Source organism: Rhinolophus sinicus, linkage group LG10, assembly GCF_036562045.2.
Source record: "Rhinolophus sinicus isolate RSC01 linkage group LG10, ASM3656204v1, whole genome shotgun sequence".
NCBI classification, from domain to species: Eukaryota; Metazoa; Chordata; class Mammalia; order Chiroptera; family Rhinolophidae; genus Rhinolophus; species Rhinolophus sinicus.
Window position 1 is genome coordinate 8,522,450 of NC_133759.1, and position 13,231 is coordinate 8,535,680.

At 43.2% G+C, this 13,231-nt stretch overlaps 1 protein-coding gene across 2 annotated transcripts in view; it reads left to right on the forward strand.

The window, feature by feature from the left end:
* The window catches only part of LRRC2 (leucine rich repeat containing 2), a 28,626-nt gene that overhangs the window by 5,586 nt on the left and 9,809 nt on the right, over window positions 1-13,231 (forward strand). For both annotated transcript variants that reach the window (XM_019724034.2, XM_019724035.2), the window contains exons 2-6: window positions 4,680-4,823; window positions 6,980-7,187; window positions 9,159-9,315; window positions 10,838-10,974; window positions 12,451-12,596. In XM_019724034.2, coding sequence (XP_019579593.2) covers window positions 4,699-4,823; window positions 6,980-7,187; window positions 9,159-9,315; window positions 10,838-10,974; window positions 12,451-12,596 — 773 coding nt within the window. In that variant the 5' untranslated portion in view covers window positions 4,680-4,698. The remainder of the gene's footprint in view (window positions 1-4,679; window positions 4,824-6,979; window positions 7,188-9,158; window positions 9,316-10,837; window positions 10,975-12,450; window positions 12,597-13,231) is intronic.

The window sequence follows — 13,231 nt, forward strand, 5'->3', positions numbered from 1 at the left end:
GGCAAATTAAACTCAGGGCTGTCTGGTTCTGGGCAAGAGGAGTTGGCACATTTCACCCAGTCTCCCCCACAAAATGCCGCTATCAATCCTGGGCAGAACACATGGGGCAGCAAGAGGAAGATTCTGGAAAGCAAATGCTTGCAAGAGAATGAGGGAAGGACTTTAGAATTCAAAGCACTGCAGGATCTGTGGTGTGCTTCCTGTGTTTGCCCTGAACTCAAGGCAGCCTGAAACCAGAACTGGGCCAGAAGGCACCTAATTTTGCTCCAGGAGGTGGGAAAGGGGACTCCTCATGCTGAGAGAGGGACAAATCTTTGCTGTTCTTAGTTTCTTTTTATTTTCTCCATCCTCTCCTGCCTCAGACCCATAGGATTTTGAAGTAGGAGCAGTGAGGGGGTTGGAGAAGGTTGGGAGTAGAGAAACTCAGTCACCCTAAACTTTGAGTAAGGAGATCCTTCCTTTCTGATCAGAGGAGCTGTGGTTCTCAGGGGATGGAGGAAACTCGTTGCTTTTTTCCTCTCACAGTCTTCCTATTGCTTGACCCTGAGTTCAGTGAAGGAAGTGCACAGAAAAGCAGGACAACTACAGCCTCAGGCTTCTGGAAGGACCAGGGAGATTACAGAGAGGGAGAGACTCCGGAGAGCAACCCTGCAAGGTTGTTCATGAACTTCTGGTCTCTTTACTGAGCTGCACACGTGGATCTGACCCTAACCAGCATGCCCATGGTCTGTTGAACGGAACGCTAGGAAAGACTGTCACCCCGTCCCAGATGGCCACTGGGTGGCGCACATGGAACAGCGGAACAGCACTGCAAAGTCAAAACTGATCTGACGCTAGGAATCACAGCCCACAGAAGGCAGGTTGGAGTGTGAGGTTTGAACCTGACCTAATTGATCACCGACTGTGTCAGTTATCAATGTATCGCCTTTCAGCTCTGAATGCACCTTTCGGTGTATGTATTCTGTGACATACAATGGAATTCCTTTAAGTATTTGTCTTTTAAAATGAACACCATGTTAAAATTTCTCAGTAGGAAGAGGCTTCCTGCCTTTCCCACTGTGGGCAAGGGATCAGCAGTGTGACATAGGTATTGGAGCCTGTGCCAGCCACAGGCCCACAACATGGTCTCTTTGCAACCTGGCAACCTTGGCTAGCAATAGCCTTTCTGCAGCTCTCTTGATCCCCAAATAGAGCTCTTGTGTAGCCCATGTACTCTGAAGGCCTCCTGCCCATGCTCGTACCTGGACTTTCTCTGCAAGCTTCCACGTGGCCTGCACACAGCCTCCTGTGGTCTGAAGGGCCACATACCAAGCTGCCACGCCTTTGGCAAGTTCCTGTGTAGTCCATGCTCTGAAGGCCTCTTTCCCCTGCCGACACCTAACTCCCACTGCCTGCCCACGCCATCCCTTGCTGGTCAGCTGGCCTTCCACCTGCACTCGGGGGAGTGGTCTAGTGGTAGCCTGACTGAACTAGAGGACTTCTCTGCTATCTGGCGGGCTGAGCCACAAGTCCTAAAATGAGGTCTGGACCTCTTTCTTGGATGCTCTCCCTTTGCTCTGGGGTATGAGTGGAAAGATAGAAAGTATCAGCAAAGTAATAGAAGATATAAAGAACATGAAATAGACAATGATTGAAATAAAATACTTCCTGGATAGGCTCATAAGTGAAATAGAGATGACATAGAGAAAGTTAGGAAATTTGAAGATAGATTGCTGGGTATTACTGATTGAAAAAAAAGAGACTCATAAGAAATGAACAGGGGCTCAAGAATCTATGGAACAATATCAACAGGCCTGATATTTGTGTTATTGTTATCTCAAAAGGAGAGAAAGAGTGCAGTGCAGAAAAAAATAGTTGAAGAAATAATTGATGAAAATCCCCAAATTTGGCAAAAGATAAAAACATACTGATTAGAGGAGCTAGGCAAATCCCAAACAGAATACACCCAAAGAAATCCATGCCCAGATTCATCATAATTAAACTGAGGAAAACCAAAGACAAAGAAAAAAATCTTGAAAGTATTGAGAGAAAAATGATGCATCACCTGTGGGAAAATTATGACTCAAATGACTGCAGATTTCTCACCAGGAACCATGGAGGTACAATCATTTAAAAATGCTTAAAGAAAAGAATTTTGTCCACTCAGGATTCTATATCCAGCAAAAATAATCTTCAGGAATGAAGGTTGAAAAAAAGATAGCCTCAGATGAAAGAAAACAGAGAATTTGTCAGCAACTTCCTCTAAAAGAGTTGTTAAAGGAAGGAAGCTTTTTAGACCAAAGAGAAATGATAACGGGGGTAAACTTGGGACAACAGGAATGAAGGATGAACAACAGATGTGGTACGTATCAGGACAGATATCATGGGCTTTCTCCTCCTGAGTTCTTTAAAATAAGTTTGATGGTTGGAAGCCAAAGATATAACATTGACTGATATAACACAGAGGACAACTACAACATAAAGGTGAGAGCATCAGGGGACCTACATGGTAGTAAGGTTTCTACATCTCACTTAAAGTGGTAAAATACTGTTTCTAAGTAGACTATGAAAAGTTAAGCATGTAGCTTATATTCCTTAGGGCAACCATGATAAGGAAAAGGCCACACAAGGAAACATGGTAAAAAACACAATAGAGAAAATAAAATGGAATACTAAAAAATGTTCAGATAATACAAAAGAAGGCAGGAAAGTATAAAAGAGAAAAACAAAAGAGGGATCAAACAGAAAATGAATAATAAATGAATTTCGACCTAAGTGCAAACCTGTCGGTAATTACATTAAATATAAATTGCCTAACATACTAATTAAAAGATGCCGTTAGAATGGGTTAAATGATCCAACAATATGCTGTCTACAAAATCTCAATCAAACATAACCATATAGTTATGGTAAAAGTAAAAGGGTGGACTCAAGAAAGTGAGAAGACAACTTACAAAATGGGAGAAAATTTTTGCAAATCATATATCTGGTAAAGGACCTGTATCTAGAATATATAAAGAACTATTACAAGTCAACAATAAAAAGACAAATAGCCTAATTAAAAAGTGGGCAAAGCCTCTGAATAGACATTTCTCCCAAGAAGATAAACAGATGGTCAACAAGCACTTGAAAAGATGTTCAACATCATTAGTCATCAGGGAAATGCAAATCAAAACCACAATGAGATATCACACCCCCTACTGGGGTGTCTATAAAAAAAAGTGTTGAGAGGATATGGAGAAACCAGAAACTTCATACACTGCTGGTGGGGATGTAAAATGATGTAGCTGCTTTGGAAAACACTCTGGCAATTTATGAAAAGGTTAGACATAGAGTTATCATATGATCCTCAAATTTCACTCCCATGTATTTACCCCAGAGAAACGAAAACAGATGTCTACAGAAAAACTTTCACCATTTGCTCCTTTGTTAGAAATCTTCAGGTGAAGGGGTTTCAGGAGAGACAAACGACAGTCTCAGATGCCAGAAATTAAAGAAAAGAGAGGAATGAATTGGGGTCAACATTTAAGGTCTCTACCCTAAAATTATGGACCACAAATGTTCAGCTGCACAAACATAAGCCAGTTTTCCGCTATATTGGCAAGCCATTAATGGAGAGTACACACTTGAGTCAGAAGATTAAATATTTGGTTTTGCATCCCCATTGACTGCTATTTGGAAGTGGAACAGAATATTCAACAGCCCTACTATTTGCCAACCAACACTCTGTGTGTGTTTGTGCAGATCCGGAAATGGATTTCGCCAGATTTCGATGCTGTAGGTAGGGGGAGTTTAAAACAATCTCTAGAAAGTTATTTTGCGTATATAAGGGAAATAAGTATAGCTTAGTGGGATAAACATTGGAATGTATTTTTATGTTCTGATAATTTTCTCAGAGAGTAAATAATCACCTAAAACGCACAATAAAGATGAGTTGTGAAAATAAAAAGAAGAGAGAAGGCTCATTGAGTGGTCTGAAAGAGAAGCAATCTGGATGCAAAGCTTTTATTTACCATTCACTCATTCATTCCTTCCATTCAACAAACTTTTATGGAGGGCCTACTATGTGCCAGGCACTGTGCCAGTTCTCACTAAGATGTGATGGCCGAGATGTACCTGAGTCTGACTTTCTTTGTACTTGGAAAACCACATGAACAGAGGCCAGCAGCTTGTAAGGGTTCATGTTGAAGGGGAACCTCACAGAACGTGTCTGCAGGCTGTGTGGTCAGTCCTAGGTGGGAAAGTACTCAGCGGGGCTTGGTGCAATGTTTGCTTTTGTTACTTAATGGTGGCTAGTGTGTAGTCTCAGATAACCAGGTGTGTGCGTGATTAACTCCTCAAGCTTACCCTTGAGTATGTTACAAGCTACTGGGAAGATTGATGCTAGTAAACTCAATAGCATCAAACAGAAAATGAAGCTTGAGGAATGCCCAGAGGGCTTTGGGAACCCACAATTCAGCTGACGGGTAGGGAGACAAGTGTGATTTCTAGAAGAGATGACCCCAGGGTGCGTGTTGCCCTTGCACTTCCACAGCGCTATTAGACCTCGAGAATATTAGCAAACTGCCATCCTGGAGGTAACAAGGCATTTCATCATTATTTGTGACAGTTGATTCATTCACGTTTCATTTGAAAGTTCATGGTAAAACTGTTTTCTTCTGCTTGTGTATGAAGTTGACGCATATGTGTTTTTTAACTAGGTAATTTCACGCTCCCAAAATGGGACATAAAGTGGTCGTATTCGACATTTCTGTCGTCAGAGCTCTGTGGGAAACCCGTGTCAAGAAGCACAAAGCTTGGCAAAAGAAGGAGACAGAAAGGATCGAGCAAAGCGCATTGGAAAGGTATATTTTTTCCTGTACTCGCTCGTAGCTTCTTTAGTGAATAGGGACCCAGGCAGGCAACAGTTGTGTTGTGGAGGGGGGGTAGGTGGGGGTGGTACCTTTCTTCTGCGGTTTCTCACTGTCAGTTACACCTGCTTACCGGACTTCACAGTCTTCACACTGTTGCCCAGAACAAACATCTATTCCTATAAAGGAACACCCATAGCTGTAAGGACCCACACCGTGCTAAGCACAGGGAAGTCAGCGATGACATGGTAAATTCCTCTACAGGCAATTCTGTAGAAGACTGCTGAGATGGCTCCCTAGGCTGACTGAGGCTCTCCACACCCCAGCTGCCCTCTGTCATGCACTTCAGCCTTCACCGAGCTGAATGCTAGATAAGACTCACTGTGTTGATGCCATTTTTACTTGGATTGTAATTTGACAGCTCTTATGTAAACTCATGAAGTATGAGTAAAAGAGAGAGATCATGTAGATGAAAACTAAGTTGAGTGCTTTGGAAAAACAACATCTGTGATAAATATAAACCGTATGATTGAATTAACACCATCCAAGGCTGATGAAAGTATGACAAGCCGGGAAGGTTGCACACCCAGGTGGCTTTGTACGTCTGTAATTTTTATCCCCTGTGAAGAAACCAAAACTGGAACTGTTGGATGACGCATTATGGGTGTGGTTTATCGGAAAGGCAGAATGGGATTCTGATGGGTAGACCTATTCTTGAAGGAAGCCCATAACCCTATACCAAGCTGGCAAATGGTGATGTATTCCTATGGTTTAAGTTCAAAACAAAATGCATAAGGTGTGAATGCCTCTTTGTTTTTGGCTCTTCACTTTTATGAACTATTTGGATAGGACAAATACCTCTTCTGATCATGCTCGATCATTAAGCTGCTACGGTAAGCATCACGGCTGTTCCAGGTGTGGTTATCATTATCCCGTTTGAAGACCAGGGAGTTGGGACCTAAGTAACTTGCCCAAGTGGAGACAGTTGGCAAGTGGAGGATTTGGCCAAGCCCTTTCTCCAACATAATGCTGGAATCACAGGTAGCTGGGACTTCTTTTCACTTGTCGTTTAGCATCTGTACTGCCCCAGGCCCTGTAGAGATCAGGGCTGCAACTGCAGCCTGTGTCTAAAATAGCCCCCTTCTAGCAGCCCTGCATCCTGCCTGCCAGCACGTCCCTGAGTAGAGCCTGGATGCCTTCCTGAGTGTGGAATGCACCAAGTTCCTATCAAGGGCTGGCTACCTAGTCCGAGACAAAGACAAAGTCTGTATCTGATAGCTTGGAACAAAAACGACAATGAATCCTATTTTTGTACTGCACAGAATGTTAGCCTATTAAAGGCCCCAAGCAGACATCAAATCCCCAAATGGAAAAAGGCCCACCACGTGCAAAAGTGAAAACACTGTTCTAACAACTGCACTGGCATCAGAGGGCAGCAAGACCTGGTCCATTGTCTTCATCGAGCTAATAATCAAGTTGGTGGGATAAGGCATAAATGTGGAACGTTATAAAATGATAGGTCAGAAAATTAGCAACAAGAAGGTACTGAGGAGTGGTGGTGGTGGTGGTGGTGGTGGTGGTGGTGGTGGTGATGGTGGTGCTGGTGGGGGCTGGGAAGAGTCCTGAGCCAGCTCGAGTCTCTGACTGGACTTGGAGTTTATGAATAACAGGTTCACCTACAAAAGTGAAATTTCTCAAGATGGCTGATGGATGATATTCTAAAGTTAGGTATTTTATAAACTGGGGCTGCCTATATATTTCTATCCAAATGCTCTTGAAAGATCAGCAAATTCTTGTGGGCTTGCATTTGTACAAAATTTGGGTTGGCAGCATATACTATCAAAGGAAATTGTGATTAATCAAAAACATAGGTAATTTTAGGAGAAATTTTGGCCAGAAATCCCCTCTAAGTCACCTCCTCTACTTTTTTTAGTCAAGTTGCTAACAATTCACAGCTCCGAGGGTTTAAGGTTCCCTTTACGTTCTAGTTCTCGTTGGCAGGAGAAAGAAAAAAGGAGGGGCAGGGAGAAAGTGAGGGGCGGTGAGGTTGCCAGCAATGGGAAGGATTGCGCCTGCGCACAGGTGGCCTTCTCCAGACAGGTGGTGGCAATACCGCGGAGAGTAACTGCGGTCTCTGCTGGGCTTTTTAGGATAAAGGAGGAGTGGAACTTCGTGGCGGAATGCAGGAGGAAAGGCATCCCCCAGACTCTGTACTGCAAGAATGGCTTCATAGACACCAGCGTGAGGATTCTGGAGAAGATCGAAAGGAACTCTCTTATAAGGCAGAGTTCACCTTCCAAGGAGAGAGACAAACAGAGCAGCGCATTTGTGTTTGAACTTTCAGGGGAGCAGTGGAAGGTGAGTCGATGTGTTCCTGTATCTGCAGCCAGTGGACACTCAGTGCGGCGCTGTGGCTGATGTCCATTGCTAAGCTGAGCTTAGGGCCTTGGCCTGGGCTGCGTGAGCGCCCTTGCTTGACAGGATGGGTCCTGAACCAGATTCTCGAGTCTCCTCCTCTGTGAAAGGCAGGGTAGCCCTGGAAAGAGCAGCGGGGTCCATTTGGATCCCTCCCGGGCCAGAAGAGTGGCTGGGACTCCAGTGGGCCTCACCAGGATGGCACAGCCTTTAAAATACTTCAAGTTGCTGCCTTTCCCCCAGACGTTTAAAATAACTCTTTGCCTTTTTTTTTAAACAAATGGAGACTTTCACTTATCTCACACTCCTCAGTGGGTGGAGACTTTGCTGACTTGCCACAAGAGAGTAGCAGAGGAATTTCCGCAGAGCCATTAGCTGATTTTCCTCTGGGATTCCGAGGCCAGAACAATGATGTCATCTCTTTCTTTCCACCGGTTTACAGGTGCTTCCTGCTCTCCCTCCCCCATCCTGCTGCTTTGCTCGGTGAGGCATGTCCAGGGTTGCCTACCACCTGCCGTTTCCTGGTTGGAGCTGTACCGGGGTGGGGGTGTCATGGGCCAGTAAACTCTGGCTGTTGTCCATTTCAATGGGACAGGGTACTCTGGGACCTGCCTTCCATCTCTTACGAGCCTGGGGTGAGCTCCCTGATGGCCTAGCTCTTCATTTTCTCTCAGCCATAGGACCCCATCTGGTCTGGTGTGGATTGCATTCAGATCAGGAGGTGCCAAGATGGTTTTACCAGGGCTGGGGACGGGTTGCACAGGGCTCTGGGCTTGGTTGAATGCTCTGCTGCCACTGTCTTGAAATTCTTAATAATTTTTAGCAACAGGCCTGCATTTTCATTTTGTATTAGTTCCTGAAACTACGTGGCCGGTCCTTACCCTAAGTGACTCATTTAAATGTCTTTGGGTTTTGGTTTCCTCTTTCTAATGGGTGTGAAGAATGTCCATTCTGCCTGTCTTATGGGACTAACGTGGAATCACATCGCACATTGTGGGTGAAAATACTTTTGTAAGTAAAAAGCTTAACCCACGTATCCCGTAACAAAGCACATTACAAGTGCCGAGAGTGAAGAAAAATGACCACTGTGGACTTTCTGATGGCCACCTCCCCTCTGCGCACCTGCCACACTTTGCTGATGGTGCACTGTGGTCAGCGGCATGAGGTCAGGAAACAGATGTGCCATGTTCATCCTTGTTCCATCCCTTCAGTGCTGAGCACAGCTCGCTTGCGCAGGGGCTGGGAAAACACTTGGTGAACCGAATTTCTTCCACCGGACAGATAGCCCCTCTCAGGTCAACACTGTTACAATTTTATCCAGAACACCTGAACGAGGGGAGGCCTTGGAGACCGAGTTCCTCTCTGTCACTTCAGACGCGAAGGCCCAGGGAGATGGTGCACCTGGCCTGGAATGCTCGCTGTCTTTCTGGTGCTCTTTCCCTCTTCTAGACTCAGAAAAACATTTAGAAATTTGGCCCAGCAAACATCCATTTATCAAATATTTTTAAATGCAGCTAGAGAGGAAGGGAAATGCAGCACACATTTAAAACTCTAATGCATGGACAGATTTTATTTTTAGAAGATGTTAAATTGGTACGTTGTAAGTAAACAAGTTACGTCATGGCTGTGGGGATGAGCCTGGTTGTCTGTGTTCACCAGGCGTTTGATTTCAGGGATGTTATGACTTTGCAGCAGTTTTGAAATTGGGCTAATCTGCGATTGTGAGATTAATGACAACTACTGTCTCTTTGAAATGGCTGGAGAGCTGGCAGTTAAGTCTAACGCCCTCACGCGTGCTCTCTCACTTCTGGTTTTTAAAATAAATGCATGGTTTTCCTTGGCTCAGTGCACACTGCCACTCATCTCCATCGTTTTGAGGACCTAGTGCTGACTGCTGTAATTCACCCGTTTTAGGAGCTCCCAGATTCGTTGAAGAAGCAGACGCACCTGAAAGAATGGCACATAAGCAATACCCTGATTCAAATCATTCCTACGTACATTGAGCTGTTCCAAGCGATGAGAATTCTGGATGTGCCAAAAAACCAAATCTCCCATCTTCCAGCTGAAATTGGTATGTTGCTTAGCAGGAGCCTTCAGGCCTCTGTCCTGGTACGCAGGCAGCGGGTGGGCAGGGGATGCTGTGAGAACTGCTTCCTTCTTCCTCCTGTCCCAGGAAGTTGCCGGACAGGGCTGTTTCCTGTGTTCCTAGAGCTGCTTGTCCACAGTGTCCCCGAGCTGTAGGATTACAAACTCTGCAATGACATGTTTATTGTAAACATAAAATACAACATATTGTTCCCATACATTAGTCCCTTGATAAGTTTAGCTTATTATGTCGTTTTGATCAACACTTTATAATTCTCAATCATTTCATTGTTGAAGACCGCAGTGATCATTACTGCTTCTCTTTCTTTTGGGGTGTGAGGGGTGAAGGTCTGGGGGCTGCACAGAACCCCATTCTTACAGCGCATGCCCAGAACTAGTGGTATGCCACACTCATGTGAAAATTCACCAAAAGCCAGGACAGTGTGAGGCAGAAGGTGGCTTGTTGGGCGTCTGACACTCTAACATATCTTGCTGGATGTGCCAAGTCTGCAAGGCCCTGACAACCTTTATTCCCAGGCTGGGGTGAGGTGACGTCACCCCTGACGAAGAGCAGACTTGCTTACTGCTTGCTATAAAATGAAAGAAATTTATTGCTCACTGTACTGGAGGCTAGAAGTTCAAGATCAGGATGCCAGTGGGTTGGGTGAGGACCCTTTTCTGGGTTACAGCCTTCTCCAGGCATTTCCACGTGGCTGTGGACGTCATTGGTGTGGTCATGTGCTCTCCAGGCTTCCCCCAAAGAGAAACAGTCTTTATTTTATATTAGTCCCTTTATCCATCCTGCTGCTTTGACTGCAGTACGTGACTGTAAGGCTCGCAGTGTGTACCAGGTGGGTATGTTAGAGGGCCACTGACTTCAATAGCATTAGCATTATCTTCTAACAATCAGCGAGGCCAACAAAATGAACTCAGAAATGGCCCTGCCTCCAATACACTGTCTTCGTATGTTTCCCTTTCTCATTTATAAAATGGCAAGATATTTTGACTGCCTACTCTGCAGAAGTAACCAGTAATTTTGGTTTCCTAATTTAAAAAATTTGGCTAAGAACGCTAACATGTTCAATGCCTTAGAACATTCATGACATGATTTTTGGAATATTAGTTATATTTGCTCTTCAAAGCCATTGCCTGTTATTTCGTTCATCATCTAATTGCAAAGGGGTTTGTACTCGGTTGTGCTGGGGCCTGACACAAGCTTTGTGGAGAACAAATCCACTGCACGTACCTCACCTATAGTTTCAAGAAGGGTTAAATAGGTAAAGAGTAAGCAAAAAATGCTCTGATCCAGGACCAAAATACTTAGGATAAATGATGAGCAGACATTTCATAAAAAGTGCTTAAAAACAAATACACAATTGTGTTTGGTGCCTTCCCCGTCATCATTTATACAAATGTTCTACATCTTCGTTTTATTTTTTTTGTTCTTAAAAGACCTTATAGGACCTACACTGTGGATGTTAATTTCTTTCTTTGTTTTCTGATGACAGGCCGTTTGACGAACCTGAAAGAACTCAATGTGAGTTTCAACCATCTGAAGAGCATTCCTCCAGAACTGGGAGACTGTGAAAATCTAGAGAAACTGGATTGTTCTGGAAATCTAGAATTAACTGAGCTCCCCTTTGAAGTAAGAGAGTAAACATTTTTGCACTATGATTTACTTTTATTTGGCTTGTGACATGGAATGGTCTATAATATAGGGAAGAAATTTTAAAAGATGAAATCCATCTTTATTATTTCACATTCTCCTGACATTTCAATCATGCTATATTAGCTATTATAAAGTCTTTAAAATGTTCTTACACTAGACCAGGACCTGAATTTAAGTTCAGAGATTCCATTGAAGGAAAACTAGGCAAAATATCCTATTTTCACATAAGATCTTTTAATTTAATTCCTATTTAATGTATGATGCCTGTTGGCTGTAACGCAGGTCCTGATTTATTTATCCACAAGATAGAATAAATTGGAAACAGGAATAAATAAAGGGGGTAAAATTTTAAAAGGTTTTCTATATTCAACAAAACTTGTAGATAACTAAAGTAGTCCTACAGATAGGATTTAAGAAGTCCATTAATTAAAAAATACTCATAATTTCTTTTGGTCTGTATTCATTGGAGAAATGATTTGAAATCATTTTCTGATAAAATGGAGCAGATGAAAATGAACAGTTTTTATTGCCAAATAAAACTCAACACGCTTCTTGTACTGAAGAGAGATAAGAATCTCACAATCCTGCTGGTAATGAACAGGCTAAAAATAATATTGCTGGGGAGGGAGGTACTGACAAGGCCCTGGCCACTGACGATAATCCTAGAAGGGGTGTTAATTGCCTTTCCTTAAAACTTCTGGGTGGGAGGGAGTGGCTACTTCTACTATCAGCATCCATCTCACCCCAAGAAATGCCAGACAGTGGTCCTGGTGAAGTGGCACCTCTAGGGGTCGTGACTCCTGCACAAGTGTCAGTCCCCAGTCCTCCCCAGTTTAGAAAATGGTTCAATCTTCTCTCAGATGTTCAGGCTGGAAGCAAGCCAAGTCGTCCTTGACCTCTCTTGCTCCCACAACCCATATCCACGTTGTAAGTCACTCCTGCTGGGCGGGCCCCTCCAGGACATGTTCAGTTATCTGACCACTGCCCAACGCCTTTCCACCAACACCCTCGTCCGAGCCCATGTTGTCTGTCATCTGGACAGGGACAACAGCCTTCTGGGCTGGTGTCTCTGCCTTTTCTTGTACTCCCCCACCCCCTTCACTGAGATATAATTTACATACCATGAAATTCACCCATTATAAACGTACATTTCACCAATTCCGTTTTAGGATATTTCCATCACCCCCTAAGAATGTTGTGTTGCCAATTTACTACATAAAATTGTATTGCTTACCTATGAAAGCACCAACTCTTCAAGGGCAGACACCGTATGCTCTTTATCACAGCACCCCCAGCATGTTGCACAGGGTCCAAAATACATACCCTTCCATCTGTGTTGCAAATATTCATAGAAAAATGCCTTTGGGAAGAAACATCAATCTAAAAATTATTAGTCGAACTTAATTCCCACCCTTACAAAAATAATTAGAATATTTTGTTGTTCCTTTCTAGTTAAGTAATTTGAAGCAAGTTATATTTGTAGATATCTCAGCCAACAAATTTTCCAGTGTCCCGATCTGCGTCCTGAGGATGTCTAATTTGCAGTGGTTGGATATCAGCAACAATAGCCTGAATGACCTGCCACAAGATATAGACAGGTAGCTACTTGCATTCTGAAGGTGAGGTATATGGATTAGTTACTAATGTCTTAAACACTGCTGGCATTTTAAATATGCACAATACACGGACGTTCATTGAAATCAATGAATGTTCCAGAGTTCATTGTTTCCAGGAAATGAATTTGGTTCATTGTATAATAAGACAGTTTCCAGTCAACACCATACATATACATGGATGTATGTGTGCATTTGAGCCCCTCTTCATTGACTTGGCAAACTTTACTTCAGTCCCCAATGAATGGCATCATTAACTTTCCTTTACTCCACAGAAGTAGAAAAGTAAAATTATTATATGTGGAATAGAAACAGATCACTCTATGTTTAGAATATCAGTAAGGATAATTTTTACTAGTTTCGTTGATTTAGTATACATAATCTTTCAAACGAAATCGATAGGCTTAGTAAGCTTTCAAATTATATCCATGTAGCTGTTTCATGTTTAAAAAATGATTGTTACACTGAATCATGTAAGGTCCATTCATTCATTCCACCCTTATTAGGCTTCTGTATGGCAGGTCCGGAGAGTGGGCTGGGTTTGAAGTGGTGAATAAAACAAAATCTCTGGCCTCCTGGAATCCATAATCTTCTTTATAAAGTAGCATAAGTAAGATGTT